At 40.1% G+C, this 19256-nt stretch overlaps 4 protein-coding genes across 4 annotated transcripts; 1 reads left to right on the plus strand and 3 right to left on the minus strand.

The window, feature by feature from the left end:
* Positions 1–2033: 2033 nt before the first annotated feature.
* On the minus strand, positions 2034–5467 carry fis1 (fission, mitochondrial 1). The gene is made up of 5 exons (XM_084002800.1): positions 5388–5467; positions 4829–4961; positions 4094–4170; positions 3790–3895; positions 2034–3701 (listed from the first exon to the last, which is right to left on the minus strand). The coding sequence occupies exons 1-5, from the start codon at positions 5430–5432 to the stop codon at positions 3598–3600; spliced, it is 465 nt and encodes a 154-aa protein (XP_083858926.1). The 5' UTR covers positions 5433–5467; the 3' UTR covers positions 2034–3597.
* A 245-nt stretch (positions 5468–5712) lies between these two features.
* Positions 5713–7960, minus strand: LOC311009558 (cytidine deaminase). Its single transcript, XM_084003831.1, has 5 exons — positions 7728–7960; positions 6978–7090; positions 6362–6473; positions 6215–6272; positions 5713–5924 (listed from the first exon to the last, which is right to left on the minus strand). Exons 1-5 carry the CDS (start codon positions 7736–7738, stop codon positions 5811–5813), a joined length of 408 nt encoding a protein of 135 aa, XP_083859957.1. The 5' UTR covers positions 7739–7960; the 3' UTR covers positions 5713–5810.
* Positions 7961–8053: 93 nt separating this feature from the next.
* Positions 8054–9787, minus strand: LOC311008799 (transmembrane protein 272-like). Its single transcript, XM_084002695.1, has 5 exons — positions 9531–9787; positions 9125–9217; positions 8999–9049; positions 8728–8931; positions 8054–8620 (listed from the first exon to the last, which is right to left on the minus strand). The coding sequence occupies exons 1-5, from the start codon at positions 9535–9537 to the stop codon at positions 8403–8405; spliced, it is 573 nt and encodes a 190-aa protein (XP_083858821.1). The 5' UTR covers positions 9538–9787; the 3' UTR covers positions 8054–8402.
* Positions 9788–10458: 671 nt separating this feature from the next.
* tm4sf5 (transmembrane 4 L six family member 5) lies at positions 10459–15469 on the plus strand. The gene is made up of 5 exons (XM_084002694.1): positions 10459–10789; positions 11673–11753; positions 12340–12482; positions 13683–13875; positions 15084–15469. The coding sequence occupies exons 1-5, from the start codon at positions 10616–10618 to the stop codon at positions 15099–15101; spliced, it is 609 nt and encodes a 202-aa protein (XP_083858820.1). The 5' UTR covers positions 10459–10615; the 3' UTR covers positions 15102–15469.
* The last annotated feature ends 3787 nt before the right edge of the window (positions 15470–19256 follow it).

A 19256-nucleotide genomic window follows, 5' to 3' on the forward strand; every position in this document is an offset into this window, starting at 1 on the left:
GCTACGTATAGTGCCTTTAAACAAAGCTGATGGTTGGCTGACGCCCAAGTGTTGTTATGGTTCGGACACCTCAAGGCCGAGTCCCAAGGTCCCGTTCGCACCACTCCTAGGATTTTGAAACATTTTGGAACGGTGCCAACGTGTAATTGGTCAAACTCGAGATCCAAAGCAAATGACAAAGGTCTAAAGTTATGCGGGTCGCCCCGTAGTTTCTGTGTTTGTGTGTCTTCATTAATTATCCCCCTGATAGCTGCAGGGTCAGCGTTGCCAAATCCAGGGCACACTGAGTTCACCACGCTGATAATACAAATAGATAACTCTTAACCTGCATTTCAGATGAAGCCGGCGAGGGTACGGAGGTGGGAGGATTTGTAAACCAATAGATGCATAGAGTGCAACAGCATCAAACGTGACCCCAGATGTTCCTCAGTTTTCTAGAAGGAAGTGGAGTGGCAATGGAAAGTTTGGAAATCTATATTTAACACACAATGCCAGGACCCTGAACCTGAGGCAGCTAAATGGAACTCAGCCATTAATTAATTTGAGTATTAACACATGTGCTTGTTCTGTGCTTATTGTGATATTACCATAGAGTGTGTGTTTGAGTCAAGTATCCAATTCCTGACTCTTTTTTGATTAACTATCTGTTATGTCCAGGAATAATACATTTATCAAATGGCCCCAAATATGGGAGTATTTTAGTCATTCTTTTTGGTCCTACATGATGGATGTTTCACTTCACAGTCTCCATTTATCAAAACAAACGCAGAAATTCAAACCACAGGTAAAGCTAACCTCGTTGGCCTGTTTTAAAAACTGTTTCTAAAATCTGGATCCTGCTCGGCCATAAATGTCTCATTTTATGGCCGAGCTGTTTGCAAAGCCATTTTTTTTACAGCTCGCTTGGTCTGTTGTTGATGACATTTTGTTATTTAGTGTGAATGTCACAGTGGCTTTGTCTGTAAAAAGCAAGAGCTCTCTTTTTGTATTAAAACCTCACAATTCTGGGTGCATTTATTATTTTACAACTATAGTAATTCATCTTATGAAACACATGGTCAGTGTGGGAAAACACAAAGGAAACCCAGAATTTTACATCATAACACACACATTACCCATGACATAAATCATCATGGATTCATAACCACTTAATGGATAATTTTCTATGAATACTGGTTTGACTCATCGGAAATAATCTGCTCTATGAAAGTAACATTTAAAGACCGTTGGTGGGTTGTTGCTGTCTTAACACTTGCTCATTAGCACTAAACACAGGGTGGGGATCTCTCTCAAAGGACCAAAAATGTTGCCTTTACCTCTATTGGTGTTCCCTATTTTATTAGAATATGATCAGTACAATAAAAATATGGAAGAACATAGAGTTCATCACATGTTAACTCCATAAAATGATGACACAAATCTAAATGGACTGTCGCTCTCTCTCCGTCACTTTCTACAGCGATATAAGACAATAAACTGCTGTTCTAGTGGATTACACAGTAACTTCAAATGACTGTGTGATGACATCCAAACAGGGTGTATCTCAGACAATACACCATGTTCCCGCATGCATCCTCTTTCTTCATGGTGATTACACATTAATATCTGTCACCTTAAACCCAACGAACATTGGCCTTCATGACTTAAACTCACTGAAGCTGATCCAAATTACACTAACTTTGATGAATCATTGATGTTAAAGTGTGTTAAAACACGGGATGAGTCTGACGACCACTCCAGTTAGTGATTATTTTTCTTTCTGCTCCTCCCTTTGGATATAAGATCCTTTTTTCTCTCTCTCTTTGTCGTTTACACACCTGATCACTTCTTTAACACCAACGAAGATTATTGTTTTCGCTCCTCCGTCTATAGGGGGTTTCGGCCCTGTCAGATGGGTTAATAAGTAACACCCGGCCGGGCTGATAACATCCCACACAACTGATAGCCTCCATAAGCCTCCCTGTCGTAAAAAACGGGGCCAGAGACTTGAATCTATCTGGGGGTCAAGATGTGAAGATGATCGACAGCGAGTGAACAAGGCCAGGCACGTTTATTTGTTCAAACATACACAAACTTAATGCTAAAGACTCAAACACTTTGGGCTCATAAGGCACTCTCTCTGTGTCCAACAAAACATCATTGTAAATGTCATAAAGTCAATCAATTAGATAAGGGGATAAGGATTTAATTGGACTTTGCTCCATCAACGAGAGATGCTTCTGAAGATGACTAATGACTTTATCAGACAGATTTGAATGGATGGAAAATCCCAGTAACAGTAAAAGATAAAACACAAGACACACTCCTTATATCCTTTTACATGCAGAGGCGTGGAGTTCCTCTTCCGCTTAAACAATATCTATAACAGCACGTTTAACAGACAAAGACACTACTGTCTTACTTTTTACATTCAAAATGCATACAGATTCTGCTATAGATTTAACTAATCAGCATTATAGATAATTACAGCTGAAACAATTAGTCAATTAATGTATCAAAAGTGGCGACTACTGCCAAACATTTCATATTTTTAGCTTCTCAAAGGTGAGGATTTACTGTTCTTTTCCTTGTAATTATTAAAATGTTTTCGTTTTCTTAATTTGTTTTGAAAATAAAAAAGCAATATAAATGTTATTTTTATTTTACCATTTTATAAATGTGCCACTTTGAATGATTATGTCTGAAGCCGTACTTGTGTCGTTTTGCGTTTTATGTTACCTTAAGGCCACCGTAGTTCTCCAACCCACTTGAAAAGGGAAGGTGAGCAGAGGAGTATTCAGGCGGAGGCAATCTGCAACCTCACCACTAGATGGCACTACATCCTAAAAACTGTGCATATGGTACTCAACACGGAGGCAGTCACTGAACAGCACCATCATTTCCTGCGACCACACATTTCAGTTCAAAATTACTTTATTTAGCAAGATGGAAACGCATTAAATGTAGCACAGGTAAATGCATTTTAAATTACAAAAGGTACTATTAAAATGTGTCGTCTCTCTTAATTCAAAGTAGTATTCAGAACATATGGAAACGAACTTTATGTCCAAATTAAATGCAAACATTCCCTCATTGTGTCCTCAGCAGCAGCTTGACTTACAGTCTTCTACCAGAAGTATGGCAATCATTGCTCACCAGCATACAAATCACACTTTGCTTACGTTACTTTTGGTAGTAAGCTACACTTCCTACTGCACCAACAACACGTTCCTGAACAGGTATGTACGTCAACAATAATTAAACGGACAGAAATACAGTTTTTTTACAAAATTAAACCAGAACTAAGGAAGTCTGAGGAACAAACTAAAAAAAAAAATACTGAGCTGCATCATGACCATCCAAATTTAGTCACACAATAATAATAAGTGCCATGCTATGGTGTGTGAATAGACAGCTAAATAATGTTATTTGAATATTGAATCTCAACCCTGTTAAAATACGGTTATTCAAACCCCTTTATGTGTCGCGGTACTCGACCTCAGACCAAAATGTTACATCCTTCAAGCTCTTTTTGCAAACTTTATAGATTTTTTTTATGTAGGCGAAGAGCCAAGCGTGTCAGTCCAGCAAAGTGAAGCTAGTTGTTCCATGTCCAGGTTAGGATTTAGCAGCTCCCTTTGACACCGCCAAGCCGATGAGACCCGCCAAGCCGGCCACGCCGAGACCGATCCCTCCGACGATCGCCATGCCAACCAATCCATCTAGACGACACGTAGTTGTCAGCATAGTGTTTTAACACTCAACCAACAGGATCAAATAACAAAATAAGATTCTAGTATAGGCTGGTACCTTTCTTTAAAGCCTTTTTGATGAGTGTCTCCAGCTCGTGAGCCTGCTTGTTCCCCGGTTCGTTCTTCAGAAGAGTTTGGATGCACTTCAGGCCTTTCTCGTATTCCTTGGAGAAGAACAAGGGGAGATCAAATAGAAAGTACTCTCAGATATGTGCACATTTTAAAATGATTCAATCACGAAGGCTACAGTAAAATCTTAATGTCAACGTGTTAACATGAATGCGTGAAGTGACGGGAACAAATGTAAACAAATGCTTTCAGTTGGGAAAACTTGCAAATGTGATTTGTGGAACGACACTAACTTTGAGTCTGTAGTTGGCCACTGCAAGATAGAAGAAGAAGTCCCGGGAGTCGTCTTTGGACGCTTTCTGAACAAGTTCTAGGACCAGAAGAAAACATTGATGTTGGATAATGAAAATATACAAGTTCATATGTAACAGCGATCCGCACAATCACGCAAACATTGAGGCTGCCGTGTCCTTTGTCTGTTATAACACTCATTCAAAAACATTTGTATAGTAGTAACTGATACATTTGCACAATCAACATTACTACATCATTTCAGCTCAGTATTGCCGTACACCACAGATGAAGACATTACCACTAAGAACAAATGTAATAATCAACCTACATGACATGAGATGAATTTCTCACACTAACAGATTCACAGAGTACACACTAACACTTATGACAAACAAACAAAATGAAGTACATTGTTATATTTTAACTCACTATTTTCTGTCGCCCCTGATCAAGGTGTATTGACTTTTGATGCCATTGTTGATTTATTATGTTTAGATACTGTATTTTCTACAGTAAGCTTATTAAATGTCATTGACATTACTTATTTTTATACACTGAAATTGCTGATTTTGTAAGAATGTCCATGACCTGCTGAATGCAACAAAAAATAAATAATTTCATATATAAAATAATATTTTAAGAATCCTTTTAGATACATTTCTACATCAATATCAGGCCCAAAACCCCGCTATTAGTCTCTATAGCAACATGTAGTATAAATTGCGTTAACTTACCCTCCAAGAGCACAATCCCCTTCTTGATATCGTCCATGTATTTACTCCTGATCAGACACCAAGCATACTCAAATTTGGTTTCTTTGGAGACGGCTCCCTTCGCCAGCTCGTTTTTGTATTTGTTCTGAAATTTCTGTCAAAAAAGGAGCAAAAATGAAGCGAATGGCGCGTTGAGTTGCATTAAAACAGAAACATGCTTTGCTAATATGACAGGTCAGTTTTTGTGTTCGTTGTTGACGAGAACAAAAGTAGTTGAGCTCCTGCTGTCGGCTCTAAGGTCAAGAAGGTTAACCGTACGAAACTGTAAACGTTACTAGCAAGAGTCATATTAATCTTTTTGTGAAATTACGATGTCACCGTGACCCGTTTTTGATCGTAATCATGACAGTTAGCTTTCGCTTGCTAGTTGACGCGTCAACGCACCTACATCTCGCTTTTGACCCGCGTTATCGGCATTTAACCGTCTCAACATACGCTGTTAGGACACCACACGCGCGTAGTTCGAGTATTAATCACTACGGTTTATTAAATGAAGAGGTTTCATCGTTTTAAAACTTACTAAAAGGTCTTCTGGAGCCACCACATCGCTCACGACAGCCTCCATGTTTCCGGAACACAGATTCCAGCAACCGCCCACTTTATCACGTGACCAAGCAGTTTGCGACGTCATCTTCAGAACTCTCCAGTAGAGTCTGTTATAATAATAATAATAATAATAATAATAATAATAATAATAATAATAATAATAATAAAATAATAATAAATAATAACAAAAATAATAATTATAAAAATAATTATGATTTAAACATTTTAATAATATAATAATAATAATAATAAATTCTAATAATAACAATGACACTTGTTTAGGGGAAAACGTGCTTTATTGTTTTCCTAATTTGCACTGTTGCTATAACACGATTCAGGAGACATTGCAGCTAAAAAAAAGTGCTAAAGTAGCCTACTAAAAAGTAACATTTATGGATCAGTTCTTTGCCAGGTGGGCCGGAGAAAAGGCTAGAGGCAAAAGTTCACTGAGGCTGGTTTCTTTGTACGATCCGTCTGGCTTGGTCAAGTAAACAATCCAGTCTGATCCAAACTGAGTGGAGGGGAGAGAGTGAGAAAGAGACAGTAATGAAACATTGCCAGGTTTAGATGAAGCCAGGATTTATATCAACACTGAAGTCATGAGTCCTTTCTGTGAATTCTCCAGGAATACAATTCTGGTGGAGAATCTATGTATTGTTGTTGAAGTTGCCAAATTTAAAGTGAAATGGTAAAAATTAAATAAATACTGCATTCAGCTTAAAACATCCAGCATGTCCAGCAACGTCTCTCAACCCACATTGCAAAAATCTGTAGATACTGGTCATTACAGAGATGTCTCACCTCCATGAGAACCTGTCGACATGCTCCACACGGCCCGACAAAACGGTCTTTGATATCACTGCGTGGAAGAGGGGAGAGGATAAACTCACAAGAACACCAGGTGCTGTGTGGAACTTTCACTTTCATCAATGACAAGGAGAGTCTCACCATGTCACAGCGATGGCGGTGAACTGTGTGTGTCCTTCCACCACGGCCCGCTGGACGGCCGCCCGCTCAGCGCACACTGTCAGACCGTAGGAGGCGTTCTCCACGTTGCAGCCTGAAAACACACAGAGACTCGGTGATAAAAAGACGTTTTGATTCTTCAAAAAGGCATGCGCTTCCTTTGGCTTTCTCTTAACTGTATGTATACTTTTAGGATGTGAACATACAATTATCTTTATTTTTATATTTTTATATTTTGCACACTTTATCCCCCTCTTTCAACTTCTCCCCTTGCAACACTTTATAAGTTCACTTTTCAATTTCAGAAAAGTATTATATGAGTAAAGCATTTTCATAAAGTATCCAGTTCAGGTGGAGATGTTTATAAACTTTTTTATAAACTCTTGAGTGATTTATTTTACAGCATAACATGCATTGTAATTCACCTCAGACATGGAAGCTACTGTAAGATAAGATAAGCATTATATCAAAACCACAATATATTTAATAGCATCCAATAAAATACTCACATTACCTACAAGTACCTCAACACTGTACTGTATTTGAGTAAATGTACACAATCTCTTCCCACCACAACAGTCACCTGTTGGGCTCTTACCTGTAACTATAGCGCCATCTGCTGTCAATACGGCGGCGCCGACAGGGAACCGGCTGTACGGACAGTATGCCATGTCTCGCGCCTGCAGGCACTTTGACACGAGCTCTTTGACTCTATCTGCACGTCAATGACGTCACCGAGACCACCGGGATTGAAGGAGACGAGGTGAAATTTAATTTAGTTAACATAAACACAAACTCTTTCTGTAAAAAAAAGGCATTGTTCACACAACAGAAAATTCTTGCAATTTTTTAGTAGGTTCATCATTGACCATATTTATTATGATTTGGTTTTAATGTGGGAGAATGTGGTCTTTTGTTTTTTTAAGTAAAATAAAATAAAATAAGTACTTTCTAACACATTTATTTATTCTTATGGTAAAATGCAATGTTCATAAATATAAATTCAGTAGTGGTACATTTCTTTCCTCCATGAGGTTTAACATTTAATAAATTGAATTTCTGATTTGAATAACAAAAAGGCTTTGAAAACTTTCAGCGTATGGTCCTTTCTAAATATAACCTTTATATAGACTACCCCTGGCAATGTTGATATTATCTGTACCCTTTGTATACTGTTCTGTGTACTATCTTGTAGACTGTGTACTAAATGTTTTTCAATAAAGAATTGAGGAAAAAATATAATGAAAAACTGACGGAGGAGCCTTTAAAAAAAATGAATAAATAAATAGTAAAGACGAGGTTAGCGAGTCAAACTTCGAGTGTACGTGAAAAGCTGCGTTGAACGGACTTGCCTGTCATTGCAGATGGAGAACGTTCGTCACTACGTCACCTCTCACAGCTGGGAAAAATGGATGGCGGTGGATGTTGGTGTTTTAAAATGGGAGTAAATTCAGCCGACCATTTTTTTACCAACAGGAGCAAAAGAACCAGCGGGGTTCGCCACTGCTGCACGCGCATTGTTTACCGTCACGTTATTGGCTGGTTGAAGGGAGCGTCATCGATCAGTTTGGGACAGCACTTTGATAGGTGTGTGAGCCGACGGTTGCCAAAGTTTCTCGCGAGAAAAACTAAACGGTAACGATGGACAAAACAAACACAGCCCAAACTTCAAACTAATGAAAATAAACTTTATTTAAAACTGACGACATTATCAAAAGGACAGATACCACAGGAATAAACATGAAAAATAAAGTAAAGTAAAAAACAAGTTTAAAAGGAGATGACAAAATAAAGTACCGGTATACAAGAATAATCAACTATTTTGTGAATCAATTGAGTCATATTTATCGCTCAAACAAATAATTAATGAATCCAGAAAATAATTATCAGATCAAGTGATTAAAAAGAGGTAATTTTTAAGCCTGAAGTGAAAACACACCCTCTTGCACTAGTCTAATTCTCCCAAAGTCCCAGTAAAATATGTGTTGTTTCCGTTTACACAGATAATCCATCCATGCATGCATCATACATTCCCAGAATAGTCTCGGTTTGTCGGTGCAGGTGTCACCATCACGCAGCACAGCAGTCCTTTGCAGAGTCTGGCCAGGCAGACCCAAATCACAAAGGTCTCCCACACGGCATTCCAGAGAGCAAACGTGTACAGAGTCTTATCACAGTAGAGACCATCAGCAGCCGCGGGGTCATAGTTGGGCTGATAGACGAAGAATACCCACACGTCACCTGTAGGTGCGTGGGACAAACACATTAGGATGCCATCTTGTTATTCCCTTTTTTTGGGAGGAAGCATTCATTAAATTGCAGGATCTGTGCTGTTTTTTCATCCTCACCTGCCAGGATCCACATGAAACGACACAGGCCTATCAAACCCAGCAGGCAGTGGTTCAGATCTCGGGGATGCTCCTGTGGCGAAGTCGCATGGCGCTCCCAGCTGAAGGAAACACACGGTATCGACAGCAGCGATAGCAAAGCCAGCCCTAACAGGTAGTTGGGGATGTTGGGTTGCTGAGGGCAGTCTTTGAAATACACAACACCTGAGGACAGACGGCGGCGTGAGCGATGTGTTACAGAAACGTAATGTTGAAGAAAGAGGATCCTCACCAAAGATGACTCGTGCCAGAGTTAGGACAGCCCATATTACTGTGACTGCAGCTAGAGGGGCAAAAATAAATATAAATAACTACATCAGTCTTGGGTGTACAAAATAAACTGCATCATCATCCTCACCTGATAGCCTTTGGGGTCTGGGTGGTCGGGGTTTCACCTGAAGTCTCAATACGGCACCCACAACGATGGTCACTGGTTGGCCTGGAGACGGGGCTAAAAGGGAAAACATAAACTGGTATCGTTCTGTAGCAACCTGGGGGTCAGTGCCTTGCTCAAGGACTCAAGAACCATCCTTATGATTAAAGGATGACCCACTGTCACAGCCCCTCCCCCCATATCTGGGTTGTCCCATTATTGTTTTCACAGTCGATCCAGAAGTGAAACCAATCCTGGAGAGAAATGCACCTTATGAAGCGTATTATCCTTCTTTGAGAGGCCAGCATATTCTTTAAGAACTAGTACGCGTTGCTTATATTGACAGATCACCTGAAATATAGTTACATATTCAATTTATGGTACTACTTACCTGCCATCGCAGGTGAAAAGGCTTCCTCTCACACCGTCGAATGCTGCGACTGGTGGACTCGACACTTACAGGAACAAGTGGGGATTTCTTGAGGCTGATGTTTTCTTATTATGGTCAATAGAACTGAACAGGACAAGCCTGTTATTACACAGGAAAGTGAAAGTAAAAAGATGCCTTTATGGGGATTCTTTACTGACATGACCAAAAAGAGAGGCAACCATGCACGGCCCTTATCGTTTTAGTGGTGCATAATAATAGACAAATATGTAATTAATCGAATCAAACAGCAAGTCTGAGGCGTCTCATCTGCTGTGGATATGAGTTTTTCGAGTAGTTTGGTTGTAATTTGGTGTAATAGCTCATATCTGTGATGTGCTGACTAATTAATTAACACCATCATATTGTTCCATACGATCTTTGGTTGACATGGCGTTTATTGCAGCCGAGCCCTCTCGTGTTTGCTACGGGCCATAAATAGAACAAATAGGCTGATATCATCATGAGCAGGTATCAAAGGGCAGCGGAGCTTCATGATCGATCCCCTGAACACATAGACCCCTTTCCTCACTGTGGTCCTCTGTTTGTCCTGCATTTTCACTTTAACATTTGTCTCCCCTCCTTAATTCTTTATATACGTCACTAATTCAACAAATGTTTTGTATGTAATTGAACTAAATCTGGATTTCTAGCAGAATATTTGAGAACTGGAAGTAAAAAGTGACATCAAATGGAAATAACTTAAAACTGCATCTGAGTTCATGGACTTTGTTCTCGATCCGTTTCAAGGATTCTTCAAGTAAAAATAATGTCCCTGTTTATCTGAGAGCCACCAGGAGATACACAGGTCTGAAATCAGATTGCAAGCAGCCACACCAATACTTGGCCTTTGTTCCCTTTCTCCTTCCTGTTATAACTGTCACAGTGTTTGACTTTCGCAGTGTGACAGCAGGGAGCTTCTCATTCGACCCCTTTTATTTGTTTCGCCCTCTTTTCGCCGCTCTGACTTTGAGAGGAAACAGGAGACTGGCAGTGAGAGAAGCCGAGAGGGAGCAGAGGATAAAACCAAACAACAAGAAGGTCGAAGCATGTGTTGCACGGGGAAGTGTGCCCGCCTGGTGGGCCTGATCCTGCTGCCTTCAGCGTTCATCTGCATGATCGCTAACCTGCTGCTGTTCTTCCCCAATGGGGAGAGTCTGGAGAACGATCAGATCTCCCTCCAGGTCTGGCTCATGGGGGGGCTCATCGGAGGAGGCCTCTTTGTGAGTAAAGCATTACGATCTATCTACTTATGCAAGGGATTGATGTTTTATTATGCGTCATTAACTCTACTCTGTGTGAACCTGTAAAATCTTATTGTGCTTTTATTGAGTATTTGGGGGATCTCTTTCTTTTTTTATTAGAATTATAATATAATTTTGTCAAGTAACTAATAATTTCATTATTTAGAACATTTTAGTCTACTCAAATTCTTCCTGGTACATAACTTTTAAACTTCTTAAAATTGAAAAACTTTGCATGAAGAATCTTTGAAACTGATGTAAAAAGAAAAAAACTCCAGTCTACTGCAATTTGACACTTTTATCTGTCAAATATAGTTACATTACATACAAAACATAGGATGAAAGACATAAATAACTCCACCTTGACCAAGTACAAGATTAATAATGTATAATAGTATGATACTCAGCTTTCTGCATCGTGTACTTTTATTTTTATAGTATATTAATAGAGATTAAAACCTCGTCTGGTCTTGACTTCCTTTCCATCAACATTATCTCAACATGTAACAGGTTAACCAGGACAATATGGAAGTCATGGACATTTAATCTTATAAATGGATCAGATCTTTGAGTGGAAAGAACACAATATATTACTGTTTGGACCAGGAAGTTGGACTTCTTTCCTTTGGAAAACTCGAGAGGATTCACAAATATTTGCTTTAAGAGATAAGAGAACAGACACACGTATATGAAGTCGAATGTAGGTAGGCGTGTTCTGCACTTTTATGTGGACACAAATACCATACTTATACACAGTTTCATGCTTTTGAGAATCTTTTGCGTTTAAAATAGTTAAATATTACTTGTGTCTCGTATCTGGATGTCTTTGCTTGATTAATGTGTTCGATATTCAACTTTTCAGATGCTGTGTCCGAGCTGCTCAGCTATCAGAGCCGGGGGCAAGGGTTGCTGCGGAAATGGTTGCTGTGGTAACCGTTGCCGGGTGAGTAAAGTCATTTGAAAGATTTACATTTATATGCCAGTGTGATAATGATGGGTAATGAGTGGCGAAGGTAAAAACCGGAAAGATTTGCCATATGAACAGCATCATCGCCGTATTATACGATTCGATTCTCTGTACTGTGAATTACTATTTAAAGTCAATATCTTTTGGTAAATATATTTTACAGAACTAGGACTATTAACAGTACACACTTCTCTTTAACTATCAGGAACTACAGTGCTTGTTGTGTCATTTGCAGTGAAGAAATGCAGTATAATCTGCCTTTAACTTGCATACTTTATTGTGACCTTTTGCACTGTATTTATTGTCTCATTGTTGTTAAGATAAATTATATTTTTCAGATAAAGTGAGCCAAAACAAAAAACCCTGCCATTTTACCCTTTAAAATACAAGTAAAGCAACTGCTAAATAAACCAGACTGGGAGTGTGTTTGTGTCTTAAATCATGTCAAAGGTTTCTGTGGTCGCATTAACAGCCCAACAACAGAACCGGACAAGAAATCCTGAAGAGGAAACCAGTAATTCATCAATGCCAGCTATGCAACATGTTCCTTTCTCTCTCTCAGATGCTGAACTCTGTGTTCTCCTCTGCTTTCGGCTTGGTCGGAGCCATCTACTGCACCAGCGTGGCTTCTGCAGGTCTGGCTATCGGACCCAAGTGTCAGTTGGCCGATGGCACGTGGGAATATCCCTTTGAAGACCTCGGCACGTAAGTACACTAGTACTTGTACTCTCTCTAGACTAGATGTAGGGGATGCTGTTGAATCGCAGCAGGAGCGATCCAGTTCCTCCTTCCAAAAGGTAACAAATGCAATATTACTCAAATCCAGTAGGTGGCAGACCGGACCAGCACTTTCTGTTCTGCTCTGCTTTCATAGTCCTCTTGTCAAATGTTAAAAAAACAATCATGTTAACCCTTATTAATGCATGCAGGGGAATTAATTCTTCATCACAGGTAACATTTAGTTAAATATTATGGTTCTTGACATTTTCAATTGAGGATTTTGTCTCCTTGCCAGTGATAAGTTAACCCTGCTATAACACGATTGGCACCATTCAAGCATTTTATGAGCTTAGCGAGGTCAAACTGAAAAACCTGATAGAGGCTCATCGGGTTATTGGGACAGTCGTTAATAAAAGTGTGCAGCTGTCCATGGTGACAGCAGTTTAAAGGGCACCACTGGTTACAGAGTGGGAACCAACAATGCATGGTGGGATATTAATACTTAACCTCCGATTGTTCTTCTTCTAGTAAAATCCCCACTTCCCCTTTTTCTATTTTGTTGAACTCCAGCTACACAATGCATCATGACGCAGCGTTACTTAAAGTACTTTAATATTTCAGATTGGGATAAAAATGGTGAATTAATAGTTTTGTTGATGTAGAGAAAATGAATGGACAATTATGAAGTGAGGATGCCAAACACTAACTTGTTTGAGATTCTCAAATGTAAAGATTTGTTGCTTTCCTTGTAAACTGAATATGTGAAAATAATAGGTTTGCTAAGGTCTACCACATTAAAAATCTATTAGTGTTATCAGTTTGCATATTCAAATTTGACCAAACAATCGCAATTTTAAAAACATAACTGTTGAGGGTTAGCTTAGCTTAGCATAAAGACTGGAAACAGAGGGACAGAGCTAGCCTGGTCGGGTCCAAAGTGACAAATTCCCATCATAACACAACCCCCTTTACCATTTTTTGTGTGTGTGAATTAATCTAATGAGAAATGAAATGTTTAGAGGTGCAGGTTTGCAGGTTTGTCAAGCTAGCTGGCTAAGCTAAGCTAATCAGCTAACTGGCGCCAGATTTTACCTGTAAAATGAGTTGTATCAAGAGGGCCTATCTCCACTTGTCACCATCTTACCGACACATTTCCCCTCACTGTGCCACTCTTGTCCCTCACAGCGGTAACAGCAGCTACCTTGTAAACCAGACCCTGTGGACGATCTGCAACTACCCGGCCAACGCGGTGATGTGGCACGTGGTCCTGTTCTCCATCCTGCTGGCCATGGGGGCGCTGCAGCTGGTGCTCTGCGGCATCCAGGTGGTCAACGGCTGCCTGGGATGCATCTGCGGGGACTGTCGCGAGAGCAAAGACGTAGGTGAACGAAATCTGAAACTCCAAACCTAAAGAGAAAAGTAGACACGTGAAAAAAATGTTAAATAACACTATGAGTTTTTAAACCAGTATTTCAGCGTCCAGGAGGTCATGAAAGCTACACGGAGCATAAAAGGGGGAAGCAAAACCATTTAAAACAATTGTATCAAAAGTGTTGTTCACTTAAGTTAGCTTTAGCAGTGCTAGCTAGTGTCTTTCATTGCCTTTGGACAGAACCAGATTATTTGTTTCATCCAGTATTTGTGCTAAGCTAAGCTAACCGGCTGCTGGCTGTAGTTTAAAAATGCATCAAACATGAGCTTGGTATCAACTTTTCTTTGAAAGGGATTTGATTTTTTGAAATGATAAACCAGGCTAACCAGTGTTTTTCTTTCGCTAAGCTAACCTTCTGCAGGTGTCACATACATTTAACCTACACACATGAAAGTGGTATCAATGGGAAAGAAAGCAAATAAGCATAATTTCCCAAAAGTGTTGAACTTTACTTCTAAAAAGTTTTTTTATTTTCTTTATTTTTATTTTCAATACAAATCCAGGCTAACTGCTACGCTAACCTGCTGCTGCAGGTGTAGCATACATTTAGCGTAGCCTACTATGATAATGGTGTCAATATTCTCATATATTTCTGGGCAAGAAAGTGAGAATGTATAAGAGGATTTAAGGTTAAAACCCAGGGTGTCATCAAGATGAAATAGTTGAAAGGTTTGCTGAAGAATAAACAACACAGGGACTGATCCATGAAGGTACAATAAGTTAACAGGCAGCTTGGCAGGAAAAACTGAAAAAGATCATTTATAATTTCTGCACATGCACTTTTGACCAGAAATATCTTCACAGGTTGAAGATTAATCTCAGATTTAGCACATGGGTGAACATATGGTTAGGACTGCAAAAATATTCTGCTGACTTGCATAAATACACGCAGACCATTCAAAAGCACAATAAGGGACATACGTCCATTTGAAGGACATAGCAGTTACTGTACAAGACAAACATTTCAGTATTGAAAATATTTTTTTATCATGGCGCTACATATTGTATGTATCACGAATAAATGCAGGACGTGTCCATGTATCAACCCATATCCACACATTGACATGCTGCACATTCATTAACAGCTCCGTCAGTCATCTGAGAGCTTCCTGTTCCGATCACGATATAAACATGTGACTTCTGTCCTGTTGCAGGATGAGAGTGGATTGTGAAAATGAAGAAAACCATCCAGTCGTAGCCAGGAGGCATTTCTGTATTTCATTTTCCTTTCGAGACCTTTTGTCTAACACCAAGTTTGTGTCTTTGACGGCTATTTGAATTATATCAAAGCCTAACTCCATTATTGTATAAATTGTATTCTAGCTGATGGTTTGTGTGTATCGCCTGACTTCTTTTTGGTGGAATCCTTCATAAGTACTAATCCAGCTGAAAGAAATGTATGGATCAAAGCCTAATTGTCAATAATTTGTTGTCTTTGTTTTATGTGCCTCTACTTGGGTTATACTGTACATCAGATGAATGTGACACAGGATGTTAATTTATATCAGCTCACTGTGACTGTCTACATTAAAAACATATTTCCTGATTCGTTTTTTGTGAACTTTGCTTCTCTTTTTCTTGCATTGCTTCCTCCCCAAAATCCCACTGACATTTACAGGAACCTGTGTGACTCTATAACTCTGATTATCCAGTTGAAGACCTCCTGCAGAATCTCTGTCAATACATCACCTCACGCTGCGCCCCTGCAGCCAGACAGCCAGATCTAACAGGATTATTGCGCGTCCAGACACGGTCAAGGGTCAGTACGCCCCCTGTGGAGGTTGTGAACACTGCAGCTGCCTAAACAGTACACGATCTGGACCGGCAGTGCCCGTCAACCTAGGTGCTAGGTTAAGCTCGTAATCTATTTGCCATGGAGCTGCTTCGTGGTAATTGTTACCTAACTTTTAAGTTAAAAGCCTGCTGTAGGACGGCAGTAAGGTAAATATAGACACCAAACAACCCAAAGCTCAAAGCTAAAGCCGTGTTTCCACTGCTGTACGGATAAAAAGAGATGAGGGTTTTTATGTGCAGCCAGGTGAATAACAATGATGCCATTCAGCTTGTACGTGTACTTTGGCTTCTCAACCGTACAATTCCATCAAGTTCCTGTGTGCACATACTTCCAGGACGGGGAGGGAGGGGATTCTGGATGTGGAAAATAAGGCCTGTGTCCCACGCCGTGGCCATCTTAGCGAACCGAGTGGCCGGTGTTGTGCTGCTCTCTTATATAATGCACAGCACAAAGCGAGGAAGGAGCGCAAGTGAGAAGAATTTGAAATAAAAGAATGGCGAGACAAAGGGAGGAAAACGGGAAGGGGGCCCGTTCTCAGCCACTTCTCATGCAAATCGGAGCCGCTCAAAGAATCCAGAGAGGCGAAGAAAGTGCTGTTAACAAACACCGATGTAAGTGCATGCATGCAGAGAGAGGTTCCTCAAGAGGGGGACGACAACAGGTCAGAAAGACAGTCATTCAAGCACTAAATTCTTCATTTATATCCGCCTTGTGCACTCATTTAGACCCTGTGGTGAGGCCATTATTTAGAAATGTACCCAAAATTGAGCCCCTCCTCTCTGTTTTTCAAGCTTGGCCTGACTTAACAAAGAGGAGGCAGAATGGAAAAACAGGGTGACGTGAAGCAGAACTGGCCGGTACGGGCCAGACTTGTGAAAACAGAATTTGGACGGAGCATGGACAATAGTACAAATCAATCTGTTCCAGATGATAAACAGTGTTTTTCCAACATTTCTACAATGGTGCTCCTGTTTTACTTACTAATTCTCCTCGGCGAAACCGACAGCCGCAGCCTCATTTAAAAACAACAGTCATCCTGGCAAGACTCAGAAAACACGTCAGTGATAACTCAGCAGTGTCCACCACCCAGTAATTATGTCAGCCGCGCTAAGAATGACCTAAGAGGAGCCGCAAAGAAGACAGTCAGGCACATTCAGCAGCTTATTTCTCATTTCTCAAAAGCTAAATTGACCTTTTACATTATTTTATGTGCATTTAATTTGCTCACCACTCCGCAGAGATACTCAGCCCAATAAAATGTATTTATTTCATAGACTAAAGTCTGAAAAGTAGGAAGATGGAGCCTATTTTTCAGGTCATAATTTGAGTTGAACTGGTTGTAATTTCTGCTCAGGTGACAGTTGCTTAAAAGATGCTGACAGCACCCGTCTGAGCTACTGGCACTATATTATCACATAACCCTGAGATGTCATAATTACGCTTGGACTGCACACATGATTATTGCAGCATACACACCAAAAACGCCCTGGGACTGAGGTACAGCATCATATCTAGCTTTGCTCTGTGTGGAGCTGAGAAGTAGGTTAAATCAACTAACTCGCACAGAAAGCACCCGGAAATCTATCCTACACAGACGGTAACTAGGTCAAAACTTTGGAGTTAAGATCTGAATCAGATTTGTCAGCCAACAAGCAACTTTTACTTCACATATTCAAATGTATTAGGTTATAAATGACTTGAATTGATCTTATTAAATATCGATAAATATGAAAAGATGGACAAAAAGACAACATAATAATACTACTCCTTGTTTGATAAATAGCACTACAGGTAAGATTTTTGGGGGTGAACTGTCCCTTTAAACAAATTAGTTTCGCCCTGCACTCCCTCAAGACATTTTAGGTATTTATTTGGGCTTTTTGGTGAATCGGTGAAAAAATCAGTCTAATAAGGAATAAATGAAGACCTTCTCTAGTTTGTTAGATTTTTTCTTCTTCTCAATAACACTGTTTCTGTAGTAAAGCTGCTCTTTGCCCTCAGATTGTTTATTGGCCGTTCCCAGCATTATCAGCTGATTTACATGGTATGTCGGATACCACCATGATTAGACCCCTTTCCGAGGTTCACCTCAGGATTAAATGGAACGACTGAGAACATAAGAAGTGTCAGCTGTTGGGGCGGCCGTGGCTCAGCGGTTGGAGCGGTTTCGAACTACGGCTCCTACTGCTGAAGTGTCCTCTAGCAAAAACACTGAAAGACACCCACAGTAAAGGGGGGTGGACTGAGGCTGGAACCACCCATGAGCGAGCTCAGCCAGCCAGTCCCGGTCCTGGCTCCACAGAGGCATGCCAACTAAAACTTGGGTGTGGGAATGTTTGGATGTGTGAGGAAGGAGGGAGGGAACAGTCATCACTCACAAACTCTACAATGAACGGATTCTAGTTTCTTCTACAGTGTTTCAATTTAATGCCTTTATCTTTAAGTATTTAAGATAGCCTACCGGGACTACGGAGCAATTTATTGGCATCTTAACGTACGTCCTGCTGATTTTTTTCAGGCCTAAATGATATACAGGTAAAAGCCCTTTTAAAAAAAAAAAGAAAAATCACTGCAGGGTCAAGAGGTTATTCATATATTTGCCTCAGTAATAAAATAGGTTGACTTAAGAAAATAAATCATCCCTAGCACTCAACCTGGGACCCTCTAAGGAAACACATCTGGAGCGTCATGAAACAATTCATAAGAAAGAATTACAACAACAATATGGAAGTGAGAGTTAATAAGGAGGAACCTCAATAAAAACACTGACTATATAGAAAGGTCAATGTGATTTTTTTATTTTCCTTCAAACACTGTTGAAGACCTATAAAGGCTTAAACAGGTAATATATTGAATGATATACAATATTTATATCGATATATATATTTTTTCTTTTCTTTGTTAGTTTTTTACATGAGGAGCATCTATATGAATAATGGCTGACCCACTAACTAAGCTACAAGCCTTCACTCCTTCACAGTGAGATCCATACTCCTAAGCCATGTTTGATGGATGCCCTTCACCTCAGACCGAGTACATTTAGATCCTGAACTATTTTGACCCTCGTGTCTGCAGCTATTCCTGTCTCTGGGCCAGTGGAGCAGCAGCACTGAGGGATTCGATTACCAGAGGTGGCAAAAATTTCACAGGGAATGATGTCACTATTGTGACTGCCCACTCGCCGTCCAGCTTGTCCCCCCAGCTGATAAGCACAACGATGCTGGAGGCCAATGGGACGGTGGGAGCGGTCCACTTCCTGACATCTGAGCTCCACCGTCGCCTCGTAAAACGTACCAGACTGGCAGCGACGCTCGTCACCTTACAAGGACAGGAACACCGCAGAGCGACCACTTGACTCTCTGTGAATGAAATGAGCACATCTGGGAGGTTAAAGCCAGTGTGAAATAGATTAAAGTGTCAAAAGGTTGCTGCCCAGTGAGCAACACCTTAGTCACAGATTAACAATACGTCTTACTACAGAAAAAAAAATCCCATCAGCTGTTAATCATCCACACATTTAAAACCAAACAAT

Source organism: Eutrigla gurnardus (genome assembly GCF_963514095.1).
Source record: "Eutrigla gurnardus genome assembly, chromosome: 23".
Classification (NCBI taxonomy): Eukaryota; Metazoa; Chordata; class Actinopteri; order Perciformes; family Triglidae; genus Eutrigla; species Eutrigla gurnardus.